The sequence below is a fragment of the Bubalus kerabau genome, chromosome 4 (assembly GCF_029407905.1).
Source record: "Bubalus kerabau isolate K-KA32 ecotype Philippines breed swamp buffalo chromosome 4, PCC_UOA_SB_1v2, whole genome shotgun sequence".
In the NCBI taxonomy this organism is placed as follows: domain Eukaryota; kingdom Metazoa; phylum Chordata; class Mammalia; order Artiodactyla; family Bovidae; genus Bubalus; species Bubalus kerabau.
The window spans coordinates 39,060,287-39,078,745 of record NC_073627.1 but is presented as its reverse complement, the minus strand read 5'-3'; the positions used below and the strand labels follow the sequence as shown (position 1 = coordinate 39,078,745).

Here is an 18,459-nt window from a genome sequence, read left to right as displayed (position 1 = left end):
GCTTTTCTGGGTGCCTGATGTCCTCTGCCGGCATTCAGAAGTTGTTTTGTGGAATTTACTTGACGTTTAAATGCTCTTTTGATGAATTTGTGGGGGAGAAAGTGTTCTCCCCGTCCTACTCCTCCGCCATCTTGGCTCTCCCCCCCCCAGAATTCTTAATTTCACTGAATTCCAATGTAGCAATCTTTTACTATATAGGGTGTTTGTTTTTTTTTTTTTGTAAGATTGTTTTTGGATCTTGTTTAAGAGGCTTTTCCTGGAAACGGAAATAGCAGCGCACTCCAGTACTCTTGCCTGGGGAATCCCATGGACAGAGGAGCCTGGCGGGCTGCAGTCCATGGGGTCGCGAAGAGTCAGACATGATTTAGCGAGTAAACAACAATAATGCCCTGGTCGGGGAAAAAAATAAAGAATTACTTACTAGGGGAAAAAAAAGCTTTTCCCTTTGCTATAGTTAAGGAAACATTTTCCTATATTATTTTCTAGAAAAGGTTCATTTTCTTCCAGGTGGATATCTACTTGAGGTCGCACTCTTCATTGAAAATATTATCCTATTTCCCACAGTGGCGATGTCACTTTTGTCATAAGTTAAGTGTCCACATGTGTAGGGGTCACTTCCTGGGTCCTCTGTTCTCTTCCATTGATCTAATTGTAGGTTCTTAGGCTAGTGTATACTATCTTAATTATTCTAAGTCAGCTTTTGTCACCAGTGACCCTCAGTATTTCCATAGAAATTTTAGGATCAGAATTTGTTGCTTCCCTGCCCTCTCTCTCTCAACACTCCCAACAAACAACCTATTGAAATTTTGGTGGGGAATTGGTATCTTTACAAAATTATATTTCCCAATCCACAGGCAGGGTATATGTCCCTCTATTCATTTAAGTTGTTTTTAAATACTCCTAGTAACTTACAATGTGTGTGTGTGTTCATCTTTAGTTAGAATTATTGCTATTTCCAGCGCTCTAGTAAAGGATGTCTTTTTAAAAATTTAATTTCTAGCGTGTATTATGGGTATACACATAGTTGATTTTGTGTGTTGATCTTGTATCTAGCAACCTTGCTAATTTATTTCTGTAATTTATCTGCAGATTATTTGTGTTTTGCAATGTATATAGTCATGTCATCTATAAATGTAACCATTGGTTTATGTCCTCCTTTCCAATCTTTATTTCTTTTATTATTTTTTTTCTCTAGTTTTCTGGTTTTATTTACTTGATCTTTAGACGACTGATATAAAGGTATGTTAAAGTCTTTGAAGACTTTTAAAATTTCTCATTGTATTTGTATTCATTTTTGTTTAGTACATTTTGAAGTTGTGCTATTAGATGCATAAGCGTTCCTTACTGATAAATCTTTTTTGGTGGATTTTATATATTATTATTAAATATTTGTCTTTCTAATGTCATTCACTTTGGGTTCTGTTTTGTTTGATACAAATATTGTTTCATCTACCCAACTTATTTGGCATTTACCTAGAATAACATTTCACATCCCTTTATGTACAGTCCGTCTTTGCTCTTTTAAGAATGTTTGTTGTAAATTCTTCATTGTCAGTGTTTTTCACCCTGTTGTAGAGTTCTATATTTAACCTACTGACATTTACTGAGATTAGTGGCACATTTGGACTTCTTTCTCCCTTTTTATTTTTGATCTGTCACTTCTTTTTCTGTATTGTAATTTACTATGTTAATCGAGTTCTTGTTTCATTTGGTTTCCTCTCCTGATCTGAAGTTATAAATCAGTTCAGTTTCTCAATTTGTCACTAATTCTGTGGCACCTCCATAGTATAATGTCCTGCCTGTCTCTTGAATATAACAAAACCTAACCTCCTTAGTTGCTGTTAGGTATTTACTTGCTCTAACGTGGCATTCTGTTCCCTTCATTGGTAGGCAGGTAGAACCAATGCTGCCACCATTCCTTCTACCCAGGGGCCGCCTTCTGCTCAGTATGGGTGTGATGCTTATTGGATGCTGTATCCTCTGTGGGAGCCCAGCGCCCGGCAGTAATTAGGCACTTAAACAACCAGCTGTGAAGAGGGTGTGGTAGAACAAGAAAAGGCCTTTGAGCAACAGATCATGGTAACTTCAGTTCTGGGTGTTAGGGGCTCGTTTACGATGCTCTGGAGGAAATGTAGAGAACTTTCCAGGCCTGCCCACAGAGACGTGTTTCCCAAATGAGTTGAAAGATGAGAGGGACCCGTAACCGTGTAGTGCACCAACAGGCGGGGACCAGCTTCAGAGAGAAAAGTTGGGAAACCTGTTCATTTAAAACTCACCACAGGTGCCAGTGAGGGAAAGCAGGAAGACAGACCACTGTGGGGAAGACGGGGACCAAAAAGACTCCCTCTGGTCCCATCTCGGCCCGTTTGTGATCCTGGGTGGGTGATTTCGTCTCTCCGAACCTTCGTTTTTGTATCTGTGAATGCGGCTGATACAGGCATACTTCACATTATTGTGCTGCACTTTATTGCACTTTGCAGATACCGTGGTTTTTACAAGTTGAAGGTTTGGGGCAACCCTGTGTTGTCAGGTGATGGTTAGCATTTTTGAGTGATAAAGTATTTTTTAATTAAGGTGTGTACATTTTTTCAAGACACAGCACTATTGCACACTTACTAGACTACATACTATATAAGCATACATTTGTATGCACTGGGAAACCAAAACACTTGAGTGACTCACTTTATCATGATATTTGCTTTATTGTGGTGGTCTGGAATCGAACCTGCAATCTCTCTCAGGTATGCTGATGGTCCTTATCCTATGTGACTGACTGAGTTGTTCAAAGTAGCAAATTAGGTATTTCATCCAGAAGTACGTAAGCTTCAGTTGTCTGGAACAGCGCTGCAGTTTCTGACGGCAGAATGAATGGGCCTCACCCTGGACTGGGGGTCAGAAGATGTGACTCTGTTGCTTGCTGTCCTTGACCTTGAGTAAAACACTTGACTGTCATTTCCTCATCTGAAAAGTTAATCATTGCCCCGCCTGCTTTGTGTCACGGTGAGCCTCAAATGTGAATGTGAAGGATGTTAGAAACTGAAGAGATGTACAGATGTAAGAGATGATGATAAAATCATTGTTGTTATCATCATTACAAATTGAGGTGTGATTATGCTTAGCCACTTGGCAAATTTGGTACAGTTGCTTATGGCGAAGGTTGTGGTGGTCCTCTTGTTTTTATTTATTTGTATTATTATTATTTTTTTTTTCTTGTCTTTATGAACTGGATTTCAGAAGGTTGTGGTGTCTGTTTCTGTTTTAGATGTCGCTCTACCTAATTCCTCCATTCTGACCTCCTGCCCCTAAAAGTCATAGGGAGCCAGTTAGGTGGGAAATCACATCTTTGCCATTTTCATTTGAATTAAGTGTGTGAGCCTGATTTGGTCTTGTGATTTCTGTAACTGATGCGTTTCTTTAGCAGCTGCTGGAATGTTCTTGAAGTGGTGGGTTGCATTAGCACAACTTGTCAGACGTAAGGACAATCCCTCCCCACCACCAGCAATGTCCTCAAGCTCAGCTGCCCCTGGAGCTTGTACTACATTTGCAGTTGGTTTATACAGATCATTACTGGAAAGGCATCGGGACCTAGAGGTCAGAGTTACCTTGCTATATGTAAACCTGAGGGTTAATAATTAAATTTTAGACTAGGATTTGTTCTAAGCATTCTTTCCTTTCAGTTTATGTATCCTTACTGTGTAACCTCCATGGCCTTGAAAAGTACCAGATTAAAAGAGTGATGCAAGGGGAACCTGGCCTTTAGCCTACTGCTGTTAAAAGTAGTCTAAATGTAGTAAAACTGATGGACCTTTGGGTTGTGTCTGATTTTTTGCTATTATAAATGTTGATGAAGTGATTGTCTGTCTCATGTCTTCCTGTGTACGCATGAGGGTCCCTCAAGGCTGAGGATGTTCCTAGGAGTGAAGCTTCTGGGCGACCGTGTGGGCGAATCTTCTGGTCGCTGCGCCAGTTCACTCCTGCACTAATAGCTATGAGAGTACTTGTTTTTCTGCATCTTTGTTTATACTTGGTATTGTCACATTAAAAATTTTCCTCCCAATCTCATGAATTTGAAACAGTACCTCATTGCTTTAATTTCTATTTTTCTGATTGCTGGTGCTCATCTTTTCATGTTTTTATTGACAGTTTAGATTTTCTCTCTGCCATTTTCTGTCCTTTGCCTGTTTCCCTATTGCATTGTTTGTTTTCTTATAGATTCATAGTTGTTCTTTATCTATTCTGGATATTAAGCCTATATTAATTATATACCTTACAGAAATCGACTTTCAGACTCTGGCTTCTCTGGACTTTTTTGGTGTCTTTGTCAAAAGCAAGGTGCAATTTAGTGTAATTAAGTTTACATATGTTAACATTATATTGGGCTTTAAGAAAGCATTTTCTGCCCTGATGTCATAATCATATTCTCATACTTGCTTGTAAAAGCTTTAAAAGTTTTGCTTTTGCATTTAGGTCTTCTTTACATTTAGAATGTAAGCGTTCCGTGTGAGGGTGAGGGTTCTCACACGGAACCCTTGGATCTTTCCTTAGTTACCTACGGATACTAGTGATCTCAGCGTTATTTATTGAGCTGCAGCTCACACTCACCGATCTGTCATGCTGCCTTTGTCACACCCGTCCCGCTTCATCGGTTTCTGCCTGTCCCTGCCTCACTCCCACACTGCCTTAATTATTACAGCTTTATCACGAACACTTCCCTGGGAAAATAAGACTCCCACCCCTGCCCTACTCCTCACTTTGTTGTTCTTCAGAATTAGTTGGGCTGTCTTGGGATTTTACACTTTGTAAGAATTTTAGCATTAAAATTTTACATCCACAAAAAAGAAATCTGTTGAGATTTTAATTGAACTTGCATTTGAAATTGAGGATCACTATGGGGAGAATTGATGCTTTACAGTATTTTTTTCATTCATGAAAAGAATTGATCCAGACTTTCTTTCTTGTCCTTCAAAAATACCTTTAAACTTTTTTGTTTGGTAAAAAGTCTTATACATCTTGCCTAAGATTTCTTCTTTAGTGCCTTATAGTTTAGTTGCTATTGTTAATGGGGTACTTTTTCTCTTATATTTTCTCTAATTAGTTATTTTGGTATCTGCAAATGATACTGAATTTTGTTTATTTTTCTTCTTCTATCCAGAAACATTGCTGAACTCTATTCTTAGTTGTAATTGCCTATCTGTAGATTCTCTTTGGATTGTTTCTATATACAAAATATCTCATCTTCAAATACAGTTTTACTTTCTTTCCCATTGCAGGTTGTATGTCATGTATGGATTTCAGACTTTATTCTGTATCAAATTTGGAGCCATCGAAGGCTTTGAGAAGTGATACTTAACTATTTACATTAAAAACATAATGATGGGAGTTGGGAGAAGGTGTGATTGAAGAGAAAGAAGGGGTCTGCTAGAAGATGCTGCCGTGGCAGTCACAAGATACTTACTGCAAGCCTGACCTTAGGGAGTGGCAGGAGGGAAGAAAAGGGCAAGAGGTATTTTACTGGTAGAATTAGGGTTTGAGGGGCCAGTGAGTAAGTAAACGTGGGAGGTGAGATTTAGGAGTCACCCATGATACTTAGGTTTCTGCCATAGAACTGCAGTAGGAGTCATAGCATCAGAAGCAACTCTTGACAGCAAGACACTTCAGCTTTTAACAGGGTGTCGTGAGCTTATCTGCCTCTGGACAATCATGCTCACTTGATTTGAATAGCATTTCCTTCCGCTTGTCCTTCTGAAATCTCCATGTAGATAAGTATCAACCTGACACAGAGCTTCCAGTGACCCAGAGGCTGGAAAAGGAGCTTGATGGATTAGAGGCGGATATCCTTCAGGAAGACGCTCCATCTATCCTCGACCAAAATGCAGGCTTCAAAGAAGAGGCATTAGCCCTGGCAAAAATAAAAGCAGGGAGGAAGAAGCTTGTGACTGAGAACGTGCCACCGTCTAGGAAGAAAGATACTTTGGCACCAGCAAGACCACAGCAAGTATGAAATCACTCCTTTCTTTTGGCCCATTTGTATTAATCTGACATTGTCCAAGGTCACACAGGCTGGTAAGTGGTGGAGCCAGGATTTGAGTTCTTGGGCATTTGAATGCCAGAGCCCTTAAGCCCAGCTGTCTAAGCTGACATAGCTTATAAACAAAAAACAAGTTTTAGTATTGTTACTAAGGACAGGGCATTCTTTCTTGTCCAGGTTTAGTAAGAGCCTTTCTGATTTGATACCATGGTCTTCATTGGGCAGGCTATTTTCAAATGCAGTTTTTTTCTGCTTCTGATTTGGAAGTATGAAATTTGAAGGTTTAAGATGAAGATTTTCTGCTAAATATTGATACATAATATATCACTTGATATTGAAAGGCATCTTAGGGTGTGTACTTTCTAACATGGCTTTGGGAGTCAGCTGGCTTCAAAGTACATTATGTTCTTAAGCGTCTATCTAAAATTTAACTTTAGGCCCTACCAGTGGAGAACTGGCTAGAAGACCACCTCCTAGTCTGAATATGCTTAACGTGGTTACTCCAATTTGATGGCTTCTCCATAGGCTTCTGTAACATAATCACCTGTTACTCATAAATCATGGATTAAGATCAAGTCTTTATTCCTTTTCAAACAGACTCTCAAGGGAGATCATTGGGCAGTCAGGGTTGAGCTTATACAAATTCAGCCTGGAATATTTCTCCAAAACAGCCTTGTTCTCTATAGCATTTTATGGTAGTTGTTCTGTTTAGGTGGCATATACCTTCCTGCCTTCATCATGCTGCTGCTGCTAAGTCGCTTCAGTCGTGTCCGACTCTGTGCGACCCCATAGACAGAAGCCCACCAGGCTCCCACATCCCTGGGATTCTCCAGGCAAGAATACTGGAGTGGGTTGCCATTTCCTTCTCCAGTGCATGAAAGTGTAAAGTCAAAGTGAAGTCGCTTAGTCATGTCCGACTCTTAGCAACCTCATGGACTGCAGCCTACCAGGCTCCTCCATCCATGGGATTTTCCAGGCAAGAGTACTGGAGTGGGGTGCCATTGCCTTCTCCTGCCTTCATCATACTCCTCCTCTATTAGCTCTTTTAATCTTCTAGAAATTTGTGAAGACATTATCTCCCATTTTACAGATAGGAAACCTCAAGACTGAGAGATGTGTTTTAACCAAGAATGTTTTACAATTTACCTCTTTTGCTTAGTTAGGAATGTTTTACAATTTACCTCTTTTGCTTAGTTAGGAAGAAATATATATTTCTTTATTTTTATATATATATATATACACATTTATATATTAAATATATAAATATTTAATTTATATTTAATATATTTATATTTAAATATATTTGATATAAATATATTTATATTAAATATACAAATATATATTTATAAATATATATATTATGTATATTTATATATTTTATATTTATATAAAATTCATATATTTATATATTATAATATATAATATATATAATTTATATATTTATATTATATATTTTTATATATTTATTATATTATAAATTTATATATTATATATTATACATTTTTATATACTTTATATATTTAAATATAAATTATATTAAATATATAAATATATATTTCTTTATATATATATATATATATATATATAAAGATGGCCAAGCCAGGGATTCAGTTTTACGTGTGTGCCCCTCTCCCCACAACCAGGGTTGTTTTAGTGTAATCTGTGCTGTCCCCAAATTTCTGCCACAGTGCTTTCCACTTAAGTTTTTGCTGAATGAATGCATGAACAGCATAGGGACATTTGAACCTTCAGTAAGCCTGAGGTTAAAACCAGTTTCTTTGCTATCCATTTGGCTTTATAATTCATATTTATCTCTTGCAGGGACTCCACAAAGCTGAAAAAAGTAGACTAATCCCCTCTTACAGCAAAAGCAGGTTGCAAAGGACAACAGTCTCCTCCAGATTAAAAATGAACCAACAGCCTGTGAAAGACAGCAGGGCTCCTTGGATACCTCCAAACCCCACATCCCCACCAGCCTCTCCTAAATGGTATGTAAAAATTCAGGCATTCAGGTATGTGATTTTACTTTTCCTCCACAGATCAACGGTGACCTATTGCTTAGAGCAAGTGAAGCAGTGGCCTTAGTCCCTTTTACAGAAAAAAGCTTATTTGGATGGGTAATACATGAAATGTTTTTGACTGGAAGCCCCATTGGGTCCTTTTTCCTACCTGACTGTGGGTAGAGTAACTCCCACAGGTCACTCCAGTACCCTGTGGACTTCGAGGGCTGCTCTTCACTCGCCTCTACACCCAGTGGATCCTGGTTACTTGAGAATGGGAACTGTGCCTTATATCTGAATGTACAGTGCCTGATGTAGTCAATCTTAGTAGGCATTTAGTAAATCTTTGCTGAATGAATGCTTAAAAATAATTCCTAGTCCAAGTCAAGACAACATGAATTATAAAACCGTACAAACCTCATAGATGCTGTCCTGACGCAGAGGACAGTTAGGATAGAGCTGACATTACTGCCTTGTCACCCTTACTCAGGAGAAGGCAGTGGCAACCCACTCTAGTACTCTCGTCTGAAAAATCCCATGGACAGAGGAGCCTGGTAGGCTGCAGTCCATGGGGCCATGAAGCAACTTAGCAGCAGCAGCAGCACCCTTACTCACAGCACATAGAGAATGAGAGCCCAATCTTCTGCAGAGGTGGGGAAAAGGCATTGTCCCTCTGGGGCACAGAGTCCAGTGAGGCAGAAATTACAGTCTTCAGGGAAGTGGTTAAAAATGGGAGCTCGTGTACCATGGACAGTGGTTCTCAGAAGCACAGTGGAAAGGACCAGGAGCTAGGAAAGTCACAGGAAGGCAGGCACAAGCAGTCACATGAGGAGGAGAGCGAGCGAGAAGGTAGGTGACATGAAGGGTCCCACTTCTAAGAGGCCCGCAGGAGATGTGGTGAGAAGCTTGGTGGGATGGGGTCCCCTGAGGGCTGAGTGATTCTCAGTGGACGGTTATGCTTATTCATCAGCTTTCACTTTAAAGATGAAGAAACTGTCCAGAGAATCTAATGCCTTGCTTATATAGCAGGACTAAAATCAGGTCTTCTGATTTCATAATATATGTGCTTCTTTGCTTTATTTCTGTGCTCTTAATTCTCTGTTTTTATGTATGTACTAGTGTAGAGATGTGAATTCATTGGTAAGCTCATGAAAACAGAAGTTGGTTGGAGTTTATATTGCAAACCAAATATACAATGCACTGTCTCTAGAGTGTACATGTGGTAGATAGGGGAGGTAAGGGGGAAGGCTTTTGGGTTCAAAGTGCTGTATTAAACCTGATAAAAGGCACAGAGTTGCTGTGTAATGTGAAATATAATTTGTGACCCAAATCTGTATATTAGAACAGGGTTTTGTTGAATTTCACCCATTATTCTGTAATTGACAGTTGTTTTTTCATTTAAAATAGTGATTACTTCTGTGAAGCAAAAAGGACCTTCTCTTTGACACCGAACCTGAATTCTGGATGCTGTCACTCTGCTTCACATTCAGCTTCCAGTGTAGAGCCCCCCGTAGATCACCAGTACTCTGACACTCTTGTCTTTTCTGAGCTGGCACCTTTTATGAGTCATCAGGTGTGGAGGGAATGGTTACAAAGGTGTAAGTTTTCCTTGTTTTGCAGTGCCGCCTGGCTCAAGGCGAAATCCAGCCCCAAAGATACCACCAAAGAACAGTCTCTCCAGCAGGAAGATACGCAAGAGGACAGTCGGTTGAGAGGTGCTGTTGAACACGAAGCAGTGAGGTTTGTGCTGGCGTTTGTCAGATCTTTGAAATGGGCCCCCTTTCAAATGGAATTCTAAAGCGAGCTCTCCTCTTGCCCATGTATAACATTGGTTGTTTAAAATGGAAATTACTAAACTTTCCTGTCAAATTATGCAGCTTAGACAGTGAGCCCCTCTTTTATTCCTTGCCTAATTCATTCAAAAATTACTTGCATTTCAGTTGTCTACCAGTTGCTTGTTTTGGTACAGTTGTGAGCTCTTTGGAGACCTTTGCAGGGGTCAAGGGGGTGGGCACAAAGGACAGACTCCCAGCCCCTGCTTATTTATAGTCAACAGGGAGGACATGTTACTGACTATAAGATAGAAAGGTGTGTATGTCCCCTGAGACCTGAAGTGTTAAATGCTGAGAGAGTTCAGAAGGCGGACAGGACACCTCTGCAGAGATCTGGGCTTCCTGGGGGGAGATGGAAAATCAATTAGGACTTGAAGAATAGGCTTTAAATAGGGGGTGATGAGGTGAGGCCATTCCATGACAGGAGAGCAGTGAAAACAGGTTGCCTGCATTCATTGGGCTGGAATTGTTCTTGCAGTTACGGGGAAGCCAGAGTGAAAGTGGACCATTAGATAATTTGATACTGTTCACTATCCTGGGCTGGAAGCATCAAGCCCTAACACATACAATAAGGTTGTTAGGAGCTCGCTTTTCCTTTCTGTGTTTATTTGACTTCACTCTGCCTTGAGGGCTCTCCTGGGAGCCCATTTCTTTGAGCTGGAAGATAGAGCAGCAGCTTTGTTTTACAGCTGAGCAAGAAGTTCTAATTGCAACGAAGGCTAGTTTTCTTGAGAATATTTGTGGCCAGGTTTTTGTGGCACTGCATGCTAACCAGGAATGCTCTTGCGGGTAAATGTCTTTTTACATGCAACATTACATTGAGAGCTTCACTGGCCCAGAGACTGAGTTACCTCCTGAGTCTTTGATGGAGCCGAGATGGGCGCTCTGTGGGGTCCTGACTCCTGGTCTGTTGATGCGGTAATGACACCTGCAGGTTGAGGCAGAATTGGCCTGACTTTTGTATTCTCTGCTAGACTCGCTTGGCTAGATGCTGAAACTTCCAAAAGATTGAAGGAATTAGAAGAATTAAAAGCCGAACAAATGGACAAAATGCAAAAACAGAGGTAACTGTCTGTTTTCTGAGGTAGAGAAAAACACAGCAGGCCTATTTTATATCATCTAGCTATTTTTACAACTTGTTGGGATTGTTTTTTGGTGTTGTCACACTTTTCATGTCTATTGTCCGTCAGACTGCTTAAAGTTCTTTGAAGTCACCTGAGAAGCCAACAGCGGAGCTCAGACGGGAGTCCCTGGGAGTCCTGGCTGGTTTGAGGAGAGTTGGGATGTCTCTGTGATAGTATCCTTTAGGCTCCATTGACTTGATGCTGAAACTTCCAGAAGAACAAAGGAATTGAATGAGCTGAAAACGGAAGAAAGAGATAGTTGTCAGAAACTAAGATATGTGTTTGCTTCTGAAGGATGGTGCATGCTTGCCTATTCTTAAATTGGTCCAGACAGTTTCACCACCATCCTGGACTGTGTGGGCCTGACCTCACCAAATGAATGAATGAATGAGTGTCTGCATGCCTGCGTGTATTTGCACAGTATTTTTTCTAGGAAGTATTTCTTCTGTGTGCCGTTTGAATGATATCTACAGTTTAGGGGGAGTTTTATCTGAAAGATCAGTGTTATGTCTGTTTGTGTTCCCGTTGGAGATGCTTGTCTCTTGGCCAGGTGGGGCGTACATGTGCAGTCTGCTAGGATACTTCTGCTTCACATGTTAGCTTGAGCACAGCCTAAGGTTTTCGAGTGAGGTTGTTTTTCCCATTTGCCCCCAAGAGTGTCACCACCTAAATCCAGGCACGAAGAAGTTCATGAGCAGGCTTAGTTGTTACTGCTGCAGTTGGCTCATCTGTCTCGCGCTCATAGAGTCACCCTGAAGTCACGTGAACAGAATCCTCATTGATACAGCTGTGCATTCTATCACCAGTCATGAGAGAGCGTCCACTCCCAGGTTAGAAGGGCTGTGGCCCTTTCGTTAGAGGGTGAGTGTTGTGAACTACTACCACCCCCCAACCAAGAGATAGGTCAGCACCCCTACTCTCAAACTCCCTGTGGGTCCCTCCTCAGTTGCATCTCCTTCTTTCTCCCCAGAGCTCACCACTGTCCTGATTCCTGTCTTCATCTTTTCATTTCTTGTATTCATAAATCTGTTACCCTTGTGTGTGTCCCTCACGGCACGTTGTTTCATCTGGACAGCTGAGAAGCAGGCCCAAACCTGGAAAGCAGTGTGCTGCTGGGATTAGATGAGGATTCCCAGGGAGAGCAGGCTGTGCAGGGTCCTTCCTAAACTTCCTGGGAGTTTTTAGGTGCCCATCCGGGAAGTTTATAGATCATGAATGAGTCCTGGCAAATGTAGGGCTTACCACATTTGGGGCATCTGGAGATGAAGCAGGTGCAGTGGGCCTCTGGAAGAGGCCTGGGCAGGGGGACAGTGGGCTGCCTTGTGTAGTTTTCCATTTTGTTACCAAGAAGTATTCCATCGTATGACTGTTCACATACACACCTCCATAGTCTGTTTATACATCCTTTTGTGAATTAACCTCTGGGTTGTTTTCCATTGTTAGTATAGGAGTTCCCTTCTAGTTTTTCTGCATCCCAGCTGACATGTGGTAATGTCCAATTTTTAAAATTTCAGTTATTTTGGTGACAGCGTGGTGGTATCTCGCTGGGATTTTACTTTGCATTTCCTTGAAGTCTAATGATGGTGAACACTTGATAGTGCTTACTGTGATGTGTTTATTCAAGTTTTTTGTCCACTTTTTATTTTTATAATTACTGATTTTTAGGAGTTTCAAAAAATATGTTCTGGATTTGAGGCCTCTTTCACAATATGTGCAGCAAATATTTTCTCCCAGTCCTGTGGCTTGCCTATGTATTTTCTTAATGGGATCTTTTGAACATGAGAAGTTTCAAATTTTGATTAAGATCAGCTTAGCAGTTTTTTCATTTTACAGTTAAATCTTTTTTATGAACTAAGTAATCATGACCAGTGCTGAAGTTTCAAGGATATTCTATATTTTCTTCTAAAATGCTGTTAGTTTCAGTTTATTTTTTATATCTGTGATCCCATTTTTAATTAATTTCTGTGTGTGAGATGAAATGCTTATCAGGGTTGATTGTTTTCCTTGTGGATATCTGGCTAGTCTAAGCACCATCCGATGAAAGGATTATTGACCTTGAGCTCTACACTAGGGTCCTCTGGGTGATCTGTTGGTTAAGGACCGTCATGCAGGTCTTTAGGTCTTTCCTTTGGGGTACGCCATGCTCTCCAGAGATGAGTCTTTTGATCTGCTGCCTAGAGAGTGAGGACCTGTGTGTCCTTGGAGCTGAGATGGTCAGGAGGCTGTGAGTCTTACCCCTCGGCATTCAGCTTGCATCCATGCATCCCTCTTCTCAGTAGGGCACCTACAGTCTCGATGCAGTTGCATCTCAGGAGGCCCCTCCCGAGAATGAGCAACCAACCCATCTTCCCTCAGAGCTGTGGAGAGGCCGTGGTCCAGTGTGTGAAGGAGGGAAGGGACCTAGGACCCTAACTTCTCAAACATCATCTGACTCTTTTATAGTTAAGCCACCTCCTCCCAGGTTACCCCTAGGCCTCGAGGTACCTGGTGCTCCCAGTCTTGAGCCTCTTAAGTCAGCAGTGCAAATTGTGTGAGTCCTCGGCTTTCCCCATTACAACCCTAGAATGCAGCCTTCTCAGGTTGGTAAGTTACTTACCACTTTTGTCCTTGAGTTTCTAGCACCATTTCCCGCGCCTTGTCATTGTGAGTTTATGTCTGATTCTGTTATTGTGGAGTTTGGGAGGGAACAAAATTAGTTTCATTTGTTGAGTCTTGTGCCCTCTTTAGTCGTTTTGAGGCAGCCATTATTCTTTCAAAATGGACTCAGAGCCTGATATACTTCTTCAGATGTTATCTCAGCCTTTGTGCTCAAAGTTGGGGTCAGGACCAGCAGTATCACATCACCTGAGAGCCTGTTGGAAACACGGACTCTCAGGCCTCCCTCAGGCCAGCCGCATCAGAGTCTACGTTTAACAAGATCCCCTGGGATCTTGTATGAAAATTAGAACAGCACTGTGGTTTTATAATCATTCGATTTCCCTTCACCTGGGGTGGTAAATAAATATGCACAATAGGATATTTTCTTGCTTTTGATTTTAATTTGCAATTTTATTTCTAAATAGTGTTTCCACCACCCAGTTAGCAGACAAGGTAGAGAAGGCAGTTCTGGAGCGTTTGAAGCCTCTCCTGGCCAAGGCCCAGGTAATCTAGTTCATCCCATATGCTTGCCTTTTGGAAGCTCTCAAATAAAAAGTGTTGCCCCAGAGGTCATGCTGACCCTTTGCAGGGCTGTGTGTCTGTCTGGCAGTCAGCAGCTGCACTGCTGCTTGTGTGTCGTGGTGTGGGCACAGTGCTGCCAGGGCCCCTTTCGGGCACCCACACTACTGATGTGTCTTCCTTTGTGGATGAGGGTTCAAGACGGGGAGGAGAGAGAAAGTACCACTTTTGCGAAAGGTGAGATTTTCATTTAGGGAATGAATTTCGATTGCAATTTATGTTCCTAATCAAATAAAGCTATTATTGGCATTAGTGTTCAGTTCACTGCTTCCACTCTTAATTTTGTGCTTTTCCACCTCAGTGATCTGGAATGATTTGCTGTATTTTTTCCAGAGGAGAGAAATGTTAGGACAGCTTCTGTGCACAAATTAGTGCTTTTTTCGAGATGAAATTGTATAGAGCATCAGCAGTAGGTTTTGCCATCTTCCTCTGAGCAGTGAGCTGAATGCTATGGCCAGACCCTGTAAATCCATCCTATAAATAGGAACGCTCTTGTTCGTGTGATTAGATGAAGCCATGGAAGAGCACTAGAATCTTAAATGGAGTGAACAACATTCTGGGTCTCTGAATAGGGCACTGAACTTACTCTCTCTCTTGGTCTGAGACATGTTAAATCATTTTTAGAGTCAATGAAAATCTCAGAAGTATAGAACTGGGAGGGTTCATAGAGGCCAAACCATCCAACCTCCTTATTTTGTCAGTGAGGAAACTGGAACAGAGAAGTTGAATAATTGCACAAAAACACACAGCTACTCTGATAACAGTTTCAAAATTGAGGGAAGAACAGGGGCAGAAAGCCAAGACCAGCACATGGCATTTATTTTCATGAAGACAGAGTGCTTAAATTTCCACAGAAAGCCTAATATAGCTAAAACTGATGAACAGTTCCACACAGAAGTTATTCTGGGAGCAGAATTCATTTGTACTAATATGGGTTGTAAATTTTCATAATTCATGAGTGTGCTTGTCTGTTTTAATAGAGAGTCAATTCTTCTCTGGAAGTAGATACTCATTTGAAGGATCAGCCATCAGAAATCGCAACAACAGCCCAGCCTGCAGAGGAGGTGCGTGTGGTGGGGCTGGCGTTCTGGACTGACACAGGGATTATTACGTGATAATATCCTCGGGTATAAGGAATAATGATACATAGATGACCCTGCAGACACTAGACTGTCCGACTCTGGAGGGTGGAGGTCGTTTTTCCCATCTGGCATGTTAATGCTTACAGTGTATCTTTAGCATTATGACTTCGATGAGCCTTGTGAACAGCTCACAGAAAGCTCTCGAGCCACAGGTTTTTGTCAGCGGCTCTTTCCTTTCCTCCCAGTGACAGAGTGTGGGTAGACTGCATGAGCCTGAATGTTGATGGCCCGCAGCAGAACAATGACTGCCCTCATTTCCTCTTGTTCAGCCTACTTTTGCTCATTACTGGCCTAATTTCCTTTACTGAGGGCCTAATATGTATTGTTAGGCAAGCATGTTTTGAGTGCCTAGTAATGACCAGTATCTGGCCTGGCAGAGACCAAAGGTGGCCCAGGAACAAATGATAACGTTTGAGAAAAATTAAAGCATAGCATGTGGTAGTCCGCCCCTGTGCTCTTCCTCTGGATGTGTGTTCACCATTTGTGGGAATGTTGCCCTCCCTGCCTTTCCACCTCGGCGTAGGGACAGGAAGGTGCAGGCTGCCTCTGGCGGCTGTTTGTGGAGGGCGGAGAGAAGTTACTGCTTTCTGTGTTCAGAGCAAGTGAAGGGCTGAGCAAGGGTGACGGGCTCAGAGTGAGAAGGAAATTGGAATGCAGCTGCAGCAGCCAACGACCTGAGGAACAGGAAGATGGTAGATTCCAAGGATATATCCCAGTTCTAATTATTACGCAATAGTTTAGCTTTGGCATATTTTTGTAATTTTTGCGGTTGTAATTTTATTGTGCCAGTATTTTATGACAGAACATCATGCAAGGTGAGGCGGCTGAGACTGGAAGCTGAAACCCTGCATATGGCTCTTATAGACCGAGTGCGCGATGGCTGTGTCTTTGGTACCGCAGCGCCACCAGTGATGCCTTTTTCCCTGCAAGAGTAATGAGGGAGGCAATTCATGCGGTATTTTCATAGGAAAGAGAAATGAAGTGGTCATAAGTGCTGTCAGTGAAGTAGGCATGTTTGAGTATTAGTAGAAATGATCAGCTTTGTACATGAGAACCATGATGTAGGCATTAAATGGGCCTTAATACAATTTCTTAAAAAGGAAAAGTAACTCTGTCCAGTATTTACCATTCTCAGCTGCTGTTAAACTTTAGCATCACCATACAAGAGTTTCCCTGGCAGCACCATTGAGGGTCAGTGTTTATAAATAACTGAATAGAAGCAAACGTGTTGAAGTTGGCATGATGAAGTTAAAAAAGAGATATTTTGCTGTGTTAACTTATAAAAGAGCTGTGGGACCTTGATCCCAGATACCCAGAATTCTCATTTCTCAAAGGGAGGGGACGTTTGCTGCACTTTGCAAATCAGCTCTGGCTCTCAGTAGATTTGCTTGCAGACAGGATGATCCCTGGTGTCAGGAAATAGATTTTGGGAGGGTGCCATCGTGGCATATTTGTCTCCTGCTGCTGCTATTGTCATTAACTGAACTTGCGCGTGAAATACATTTTTCCAAAGTGTGTAAGGTTTTCCCTTAATTAAAAGCTGTACCTGGCTGAAAAGGCGAACAATCAGGAAAAGTATCATGTAAAATCTCCCCACCAGTGGGTACCGTATGCTCATCTGTATCCAGCTTCTTTCTATTTTGGTGATCTTTTTCATATCAGCTCATTGGGTCCTTCCTTATCTCACAGGATTCTTGATATTTGATTCTTAAGAATGAAAATAACAGATACACACATCTTAATTAACTAGACCTGCATTATTGGTTTAGTTAACTCTAGATTTCTTGCTAATTTTATTGTACTGGCTATTTAGCTGATTTTTATTTCTTTAACTTTGGTCAAGGTTAAAGATTTCTTTGTTGGTCATTAATGTATTTTCTTCTGTAAACCGTTAAAAGGTTTTAAAAATTACTATGGCGGTAACCATTCTTCGTGCCAATCACTGTTTTTTAAGTGTTCCAGTGTACAAGTGCTCATATAATCCTTGTAACTCTGAAATGTAGGGTTATTGTTTCTATATTACAAACCAGAGGATTGAGGCCCAGAGAGGTTAAGTATACTTGCCCCCACTTTGAGGCATATCAGTGGCAGAACCAGGATTGGGTCCCAGAAATGTCTCCTTCCAGAGGCTGATATGATCATTTCCCCAGCAGACATTCTTTGTTAAAAAGTTTCTTTCAGAGCAGATTATAGACACATATTAGAATCAACAGAAATACAACACATATAAAAATGTTTTGTAAGCTGTAAAGTGCTTTTTCAATGTAAAGCATACAAAGTCAAGAAGGCTGGTGAAACTCTTCCAGGTTAGGGGTGCTGTGCTGTGCTTAGTCTCTCAGTCGTGTTTGATTCTTTGCAACCCCATGGGCTGTAGTCCACCGGGCTTATCTGTCCATGGGGATTCTCCAGGCAAGAATACTGGAGTGGGTTGCCATGCCTTCCTCCAGGGGATCTTCCCGACCCAGGATTGAACCGGGGTCTCCTGCATTGCAGGTGGATTCTTTACCAACCTTGCTACCAGGGAGGCCCCATGACATGTGCAGTATTGAACATTCTTCTGAGTCTAGCACAAGGCAGATACTTGCTCTACCAGCTGACAAAACAGGTAGTAACAATAATTTTCATGGACATTAATGGTGTTACTCAGTTGATGCAACTACTGAAATGACTGTGGTAGACACTGTCCTGACTGTCCTGATGTCCTGCTGTCAATGTTTACTGACTTAGGAGAGGCTAGGTTTAGTGTAGAAATGCCTGTTGTATCATCACACGGTTGGTGTGTATGAGTCTCATGCTATCTTCATATTGCCTTTCCATCCCCTTTGCTTGTTTCGCAGGCTACGGCTGTTGATGGCGAATCCAGTGACATTCATCAGCTGGATGGTTTTTTGGAAAATACCATTCACGAGCACTGGCCCATGACTCACACTAAGATCTGGGAGTCTGATGCCTTAGCCACCTTAGGGGACGGCAAGGTCAGCCCGTACCTGGAGACGATGATGCTCCGAATGGAGGAAATGGAAGTAGGTCGCAGGTGCCAGCTCCGGTTGGCTGCTGGCATCTGGCTTCTGTTGAGCACAGCTCCTCCTCATGGTTCTGTAGCTTAAAACATCAGAG

The 18,459-nt window shown here is 41.6% G+C and overlaps 1 protein-coding gene across 10 annotated transcripts in view; it reads left to right on the top strand.

Annotated features, from left to right (window-relative positions):
* KIAA0753 (KIAA0753 ortholog) overlaps window positions 1–18,459 on the top strand; it is a 63,110-nt gene that overhangs the window by 26,657 nt on the left and 17,994 nt on the right. For 8 of the 10 annotated variants that reach the window (XM_055576837.1, XM_055576827.1, XM_055576831.1 and 5 more), the window contains 7 exons: window positions 5,760–5,995; window positions 7,850–8,016; window positions 9,649–9,768; window positions 10,835–10,924; window positions 14,047–14,125; window positions 15,181–15,264; window positions 18,180–18,365. In XM_055576837.1, coding sequence (XP_055432812.1) covers window positions 5,760–5,995; window positions 7,850–8,016; window positions 9,649–9,768; window positions 10,835–10,924; window positions 14,047–14,125; window positions 15,181–15,264; window positions 18,180–18,365 — 962 coding nt within the window. The remainder of the gene's footprint in view (window positions 1–5,759; window positions 5,996–7,849; window positions 8,017–9,648; window positions 9,769–10,834; window positions 10,925–14,046; window positions 14,126–15,180; window positions 15,265–18,179; window positions 18,366–18,459) is intronic. The other 2 variants (XM_055576835.1, XM_055576836.1) reach the window with 2 other exon arrangements.